The 7,591-nt window shown below is 38.5% G+C and overlaps 1 protein-coding gene across 2 annotated transcripts; it reads left to right on the plus strand.

The window, feature by feature from the left end:
• The first annotated feature begins 356 nt into the window (after positions 1 to 356).
• On the plus strand, positions 357 to 6,435 carry LOC146497719 (aquaporin-4-like). 2 transcript variants are annotated; one of them, XM_085141417.1, is made up of 5 exons: positions 357 to 2,043; positions 2,639 to 3,056; positions 3,191 to 3,355; positions 3,936 to 4,016; positions 4,503 to 6,435. In XM_085141417.1, exons 1-5 carry the CDS (start codon positions 1,952 to 1,954, stop codon positions 4,725 to 4,727), a joined length of 981 nt encoding a protein of 326 aa, XP_084997543.1. In that variant the 5' UTR covers positions 357 to 1,951; the 3' UTR covers positions 4,728 to 6,435. The 2 variants fall into 2 exon arrangements, with proteins under 2 accessions (XP_084997543.1, XP_084997544.1); XM_085141418.1 differs by having other exon boundaries at positions 1,948 to 2,196; positions 4,503 to 6,433.
• Positions 6,436 to 7,591: the final 1,156 nt, after the last annotated feature.

Here is a 7,591-nt window from a genome sequence, read left to right on the forward strand (position 1 = left end):
CAGTAAAGTACTGCTTTTGTGTTTAGCGATTACAGCTTCATATTTAACCACTGTTAGGTATGCTGTCTGATATGAAGGCTAACATTTGAATGACATACGGAACTACAGTCAGAATTTCTGCTACAGTAACCTACTCAGCATGTCTGTGTTTAACGCTCCCCTGCAATAGTTCAGCTCAGGCAACTTGAAGATTTTCAAGCTGTTTGTCCTTTTTTTCCTTAAATCATTGCAACCAAAGCACCAATGGCTCAACTGCCTTTTCTCACACATGGTCATAAAATGTAAGAAGAAGGTAAGATTATTTGCTTTGGAACGTTTCTTTATAGTGCCATACCAGAAATAAAAATAAATTAATAATATAAAACAACAAATTAATTAAAAGCTTGTCTGTATAGAAACGTCTTCAGCTGCTTTTTGAAAGAGTCAGTGGAGTCTGCACAGCGTAAAGACAGTGGAAGAGAATTCCACAACCTTGGTGCCACTGCCTGAAAAGCCTGATCCTCATGTGTTTGGAACTGAGTACATGGGGCCAAGGGCAACCTCTGACCTGAAGACCTAAGTGCTGGGGAAGAAGCATGAGGTTTCAACAGGTCAGAGATACATTGGGGAGCTTTACCATGTAGAGCCCTAAAAGTTCAAACTGAAATTTAAAAATTGAAACCTAAAATTTATTGACAACCAGTGAAGAGAATCCAAAACAAGAGTAATAATAATAATAGTGATAGCAAAGTAATAGCATATTTAGAAATTCACTTTTCCTCGACTCAGAGCAACACTCTGCAGTAATGGATGTTTTTCTAACACTTGTTTGAGGTTGGTTTGAATGTTATGACATATTATCAAATGCATGTTAGGGAAATCATTTCTGACAGTGAGGACAGTGAGATAGATAACAGTGAGGAGGAGTGAAGAAGAGATGTAGAAGGCAGAAAAAACTTGTCTGGTTGTTACTGAACACATTTAACCCTCCTGTTGTGTTCGTCTCTCAGTAACAGTAGTGATGTTCCTGGGTAAATTTGACCCGGGGCATATTTAAACTGAATAGTTAAATAGTTTTAATAATGTAAAACTTCTTTGCTTGGATTAATAAGTGTAATCACCATAAAAGGTGAAAATCTGCAAACCCTCCTGCATGTTTATATGGCATAGATACTGTTTGGGTCAGTTTGACCCAGCTGTCAAATGAACGTTAAAGACCTCAGAAGTGTCAAATAATATTGTTTCTTTGCATTTGTGACAAATATGTCACTCCAATTACACACACGCAATTACACGCGCACAGACTCCCTATCCTATTGACTTCATCTGTAAAGTGCAAGAATGTAGATGTTGTGACTTTTGACGGGAACCTTTTCTGTTCCCATGAGCATGCTCCACCTAGTGTGTTGAGTTTGCCTTGTAATCGGAAGGTTGCTGGTTCGAGCCCCGGCTTGGACAGTCTCGGCCGTTGTGTCCTTGGGCAAGACACTTCACCCGTTGCCTACTGATGGTGGTCAGAGGGCCCGGTGGCGCCAGTGTCCGGCAGCCTCGCCTCTGTCAGTGCGCCCCAGGGTGGCTGTGGCTACAATGTAGCTTGCCATCACCAGTGTGTGAATGGGTGGATGACAGTTTGTGTAAAGCGCTTTGGGGTTCTTAGGGACTAGAAAAAGCGCTATACAAATACAGGCCATTTACCATCTAACACTTTTGGGTCATTAACAGATGAAGTTGAGTGAGTGATTTATTTTATTATTTTTTATTTGACTTTGGACCTTAAAAAATAACCATTTGTAAATATTCTTCTTACTCCTGCAAGTTTTCAAAGCTCCAATATGAATGCGATTTGACACTGAATGAGTAAATGTGAGAAATATTGTTTGCTCAGCAGGCAAATCTCTTGACTCCTCCTCCTGAGCAGGATGTTTAATTCCTGTGAGGGGATGCTCGGGTAGTAACCTAATAAAGCTGCTGGATGCAATCCCAGGGCACAATGAGTGGATCATGCTCATCTGACAGACCTGCTTTCTCCAACAACCCTGCGCATGCACGACCTGCTGCTCCTCTGTAAGTACTGCAGGTCACAGCAATTACAACTTGTACAGTAGATAAAATGAAGAGTCAAGTGTCTCTGCTGGTTGAAAAGATCATCAGGACGCATGAATGAAATATATTTCACGTTATGGGGACAAGGACAGAGAGAATACATTATTGCTTTCGGTAAGTTTTAGATTTTTGTTTGTATTTTTTTTTCAAAGTTATTGTTTGTTGTCCTGCAGGTTTGCAGGTCTTATATTGTTTTTTGAACGTACATTTTTGTTTTGCAGATATTTGAATTTGTACAAAACAGATTCCTTTTAGCATTAATACTCAAACGATGTACAGTCTTTCCTCATCCTGGTTAAAGTCCACTGAGTAGCAGCAATTAAAAGTTGTATGCTTTGACTCTAAGAATGATAATTTGCCCTTATGCACAATGTTTAAAGAATGCTCTCAATTGCATTTTGTCATGGAAAAGTCACTTGCTTAAATCCCTAGTGGAGTTATAAATGTTTGGCCCAAAGGCAGCTGCTCTGATAGGGTTCAGTACAATTCCAGCCACATGCACACACTAGGAATCCACAAGTAGGCTAATCATTTTTCTCATTATTCTTTTTGCCAGGAGGTTGCTGTCCTGGTGTAACTGTCAGAACATAATGGTGGCATTTAAAGGGATCTGGACCAAGGACTTCTGGAGGGCTGTGTCTGGAGAATACCTAGCCACACTCATCTTTGTCCTTCTTGGCCTGGGCTCCACCATCAACTGGGCTGCAGGGGAGGAGAAGCCTCCGCCAGCTGACCTAGTCCTTATCTCCATGTGCTTTGGCCTTACGATTGCCACTATGGTGCAATGCTTTGGCCACATCAGTGGTGGACACATTAACCCTGCAGTCACTGCAGCTATGGTTGTAACTAGAAAACTGAGCCTGGCAAAGGCTGTGTTCTATGTGGCAGCTCAGTGCCTGGGAGCTATTACAGGAGCTGGGATTCTCTACTTAGTCACACCTACTGCTGTCAGAGGGTCCTTTGGTGTGACCACAGTAAGAACTTGGTTGTTATTTATGGTTATGATAAATGTAAAATAGGTTTTTAGTATTGTTCCTATTGTTTCTTTTCATCATTTGTTTCCTAACCGCATCGTTTCCTAATAAGGTATTCTGATTCTGAATCCTAGGTGAATTCCACCATATCAGTGGGACACGGCTTTCTTGTGGAGCTCCTGATCACATTTGAACTGGTTTTTACCGTCTTCGCCACCTGTGATCCCAAACGCACAGACTTAGGTGGTTCTGCAAGCCTGGCTATTGGCATTGCTGTAGTGATAGGGCACTTATTTGCAGTAAGTAGCTTTCGGCAAGTTAAATAAATACATATAGATAGAAACAATGTCACATTCACAGGAATGGTATATTCAGATCACTTATACATAAAAAATGTAACTACATCAAAGCCTTAGAAATTTTCTGCAACCACATCTACATATCAGCTGACTCATCTAGTACTCCTACAACTAGCAGTGAAACAGATTTAAAGATTAACCTGAAGCTCACATTACATTCCCAGAATTTCAGAGCAAGTTCTTTTCCAAGTGCAAGCTTTTTCAGTGGAAAAAGAGCAGGTGGATCAAGCATCTATTCGTGAATGTGTGATACTCACACTTGTCAGTGTTCACACCCACACGCGCATCTTTATTGGAGGTTGCCATCGCATGGCAACCAATCTCTGGGGGCTTCCTGAAACCTGCAGAGAAAATGAATGCACAGGGAAACAGATATCATCTCTCACACCGCACAACTGATTTCTCATTTGGGCTGCTTAATAAATGCATCATACAAATATATATATATATAAATATAATATGCAAATTTATGATGTACAGTCCTTTTAGACTAAAATCAGTATTATTATCCATATTGCAGATCCCATATACAGGAGCCAGCATGAACCCTGCCCGTTCTTTTGGTCCTGCAATGGTCACACTTAACTTCGAGAACCACTGGGTGAGAGGTCCTTCTGTATGACGTTATTCTTACTTTAAGGAGTTTGTGCAGGCGAAATTTAATTCAGCATTTCTTCCCTGTTATAGCAGAGAAAGGTCAGTCTTTCTGTGTGGAATTTACATGTTATACATGTTAAATATACATATAAATATCCTTTTTAGGTGCGAACTGTCTCTTTAAGTTGGTTCAATGAAAAAAAAATGCCTCAACTGAGGGTGACTAGTTAGTTGTGAGTTTTAGAAATGCTGAACTGAGATCAATGAAGAGCTAATCCTAATTGAATGAGTTGAGTGAAACTAGCGACATAAAAATTGGGTGTTCCCTTTCTCCATGATGTGAATGACACCAAGTGTAACTCGTTCTCACTGTGTCTGCCGTCATATTCAGAAGTCACTTCAGCCTGTAGACACAAAACGTACCTACCTCTAACAAGGCACCGATTAACCAATTGACTAATTAAGGTGTTTGCCTTGCTGCTTGTGTTAGGTCTACTGGGTGGGACCTATTCTCGGAGGTATCTTGGCTGCTGGTTTGTATGAGTACCTGTACTGCCCCGACCCTGAGATAAAGAAGAGGATGAAACAAGTCTTCAAGAAGGACCCATCAGGGAAATACAGGGAAGTGGAGGCAGGGGACATTGCCGTCAAGCCCGGCTCCATCCATAACATCAACGTGGAGAAAGCTGATGTTATGTTAACAGGAGAAGTATGACTGTCACGTGCACTGGAAATGGAGACTAATTTGTAGAGCACAATCACAATCAAACTTTGGGGTTATCCAACTTAAGACTGCCCCCCCCTCCCACACACACACACACACACACACACACACAACCCCCTCCCCCTCTAAAGACTGTGTCTTTAAAACAGGAAAAAAAAATTCTGTCTGTGACACACCCAAACTGCACTGCTTTTATTGTCATAAAGCTTGCGTGATGCTATGCCTCAGCATCTTTATCCTCTATAAATGATTTAGCAACAGTGTTGGCATGTGGCATACATTGTACAGCCCACAGTACATGAAGTTAAGGAAATGTGGGTAGGGTCAACCAATTATGTGAGGTCATCACAGTGAATTGGAGACGTGAAGAAGAAATTCCAGCCTTGTTATTTTTGGATTAGTGTCACATTTGGTCCTCATACTTTATATGTAATTAAAAGTAGAGGCTTTCCTTGTAATCATTAATCACATTACAGATCCCAAGCAAAGTAAGACAGCTCTGACAAGCATTATTATCAGAGCCAGAGCTGTGTTACAGTGCTCTCTATTTTCAGTGCATTAAGTTGGAGAAAAATAAACACAGCTCATTTTATTTGAAACACAATGTCTTTTGTTTGTTTTTTTGTTAGATAAAAATCAAACTCCACTTTTTGCTGTTTATTTTGATCATTTTCCATTTCGTAAAAATGTCATATTTATTAAATATTTTTCTTGTTTTTTGTTTTATAGATCTATATTCTTGTAAGTGTTTGCTTGGCTGTATATCATATCTTCTCTTTCTTTATAGGATAATTGGCTAATCTATGTTTATGTTCAAGTATTATTCAGTTATTGTGCTCGCAATCTGGAACATGTAAAACTGTGAAGTTGCAATAATAAAACCTTCTACTACTCAGTTATCATTAATAATTCATCTTTCTTAATATTTCAAAACACTACAGCCTCCATAAGAAAACTAGTAATGATACCTATATGTTGTTGTTTTTTTGTTATCCATTCCTCTTGGCTCACTGCTTTCTTATGGTAGGTGGTAGACTCCGGGGAAAAGATAAGCCCAGATCACTGATGTATTGGCTCATCTACACATGGTTAATGCCTCCCTGTGGCCCAATAACTGTCTAGGATGTGTGTTCCTTGTGAGTTAAGTTGCTGAGAATATCTCCAAGTAATCTCATTTCATCAACAGAGCACAGGAAATGATAACGCTTCTGATAAGAAATAGAGGTGATCTATTATAGGAATTTTTTTCTTAACTGAAAAAAAAACCCACAAAAAAAATGGGTGCTATCTCATCTTTTTCTACAACATGGAGGAAATGATCAGCCCCACTGATTCTGTTGCATTCACTGAATTTGTCTACATGGTGCAACTAGATTGCATTTGCAAAGTGAAAATACAAGTATGAGTCAGATACTGACTCAAAAGTGTTTTTACTCCCATATTGATAGGATCATACCAAAGTCACTGGTTCAGCACAACCTTTATATGGGACAACAGCATCATCTACTGGCCGTGGTGTGAGAAGGGTTCCCTTTTGCATTTCTCCAGGGGAGGGCAGCCACGAGCTTTTAAAGGACAGGTTACGCTGCCGTAGTCTGTAGACTTTGTTTTTTCACAACTCTATATTTAAATCGATCTAGATCATCAAATGCAAAGTAAACAGCAGTATTAGGTCTCGTGCAGCCCCCATATTAGTACAACAGGAGTCCCAGTAAGTTAATAATGATTTTTTGTATTACAAGTTTAAAAATTGATTTAGTTGTAGTATTTATTTATTGTGTGCATTTAAGAATGAATGGTAACACTTTTTGTGTTACCATCAGTAATAAATATAGAGGGGTAATGAGGCGGAAACAAGAAGGTAATAATGTAGAAATAGCAAGTTATTACCACTTAATTTCCAAAGTAGTGCCTAGGTAACTCTTTTTCTCACCACCCATTATAGCTGAGTAATATGAAAATACTAAAATTTGTACAACTGGGTATAACTAGAATATAATTAGTAATAGTATAATAATATCCTGGTAACAAAACAATAACCTGATAATAATAAAATGGTAATATGTATGCATTAGAATTTGTATATGCTGACTTTTGATAGCAACATCACAATAATAAGTTTAAATTGATTAGCATTTGAAGATAGTATTACTATATTATAATGCTAATCAATACTACCTTATGTCCTCGGCATTCTTCTTTTTTTTAAATTAGCAATGCAAAAATGATGCTTCATGTTGTGGTTATTACCTGAGAACACATGCAGCAGTTTCTGTGTAATAGCCGAGAGCAGGGCTGCAAACCCCAAGTGACCATTTTCAACTAATTCCATGTTAGTGTCCCATTAAAGCAAACTTTAAGAAATTTGATGAGTACCTGCAGATATGTGGTCGTTTATGTGTTTACAACTAGAAATCAGGCACAGAAATATCCATACTATTCCAGCTCAAACTTTTTGAACTTTGCTTTAACTGGTTATTAATGTGGAATTAGACAGAAAGGGGAAAGGTTTGATTTTGAAGCCTTGCCTCCGATTTATTACACAGAAACTACAACAAATGTTTCCAAGGAAAAAGCCACAAGATTAAATATGTTTTCATCGTTCTCATCAAAAAAGAATGCATTAGATATACCAGCATTATAATGTGGTAATAATACACTAATATTTAAAGCATCAATAATATTGCCTTATGCTGCTAGCAGGTTATTATATTGTTACCAATATATTACTATACTGTCACTAATTGATTTGTTTCTACATTGTTACCTGTGGTTTCTGGCTTTTTATTACCCGATTACATAGATTTCAGCATAGCATCCTTCATCATTACTTGGATAGTAGTCGATATTAATTT

The sequence above is a fragment of the Neolamprologus multifasciatus genome, chromosome 18 (assembly GCF_963576455.1).
Source record: "Neolamprologus multifasciatus chromosome 18, fNeoMul1.2, whole genome shotgun sequence".
NCBI lineage: Eukaryota > Metazoa > Chordata > Actinopteri > Cichliformes > Cichlidae > Neolamprologus > Neolamprologus multifasciatus.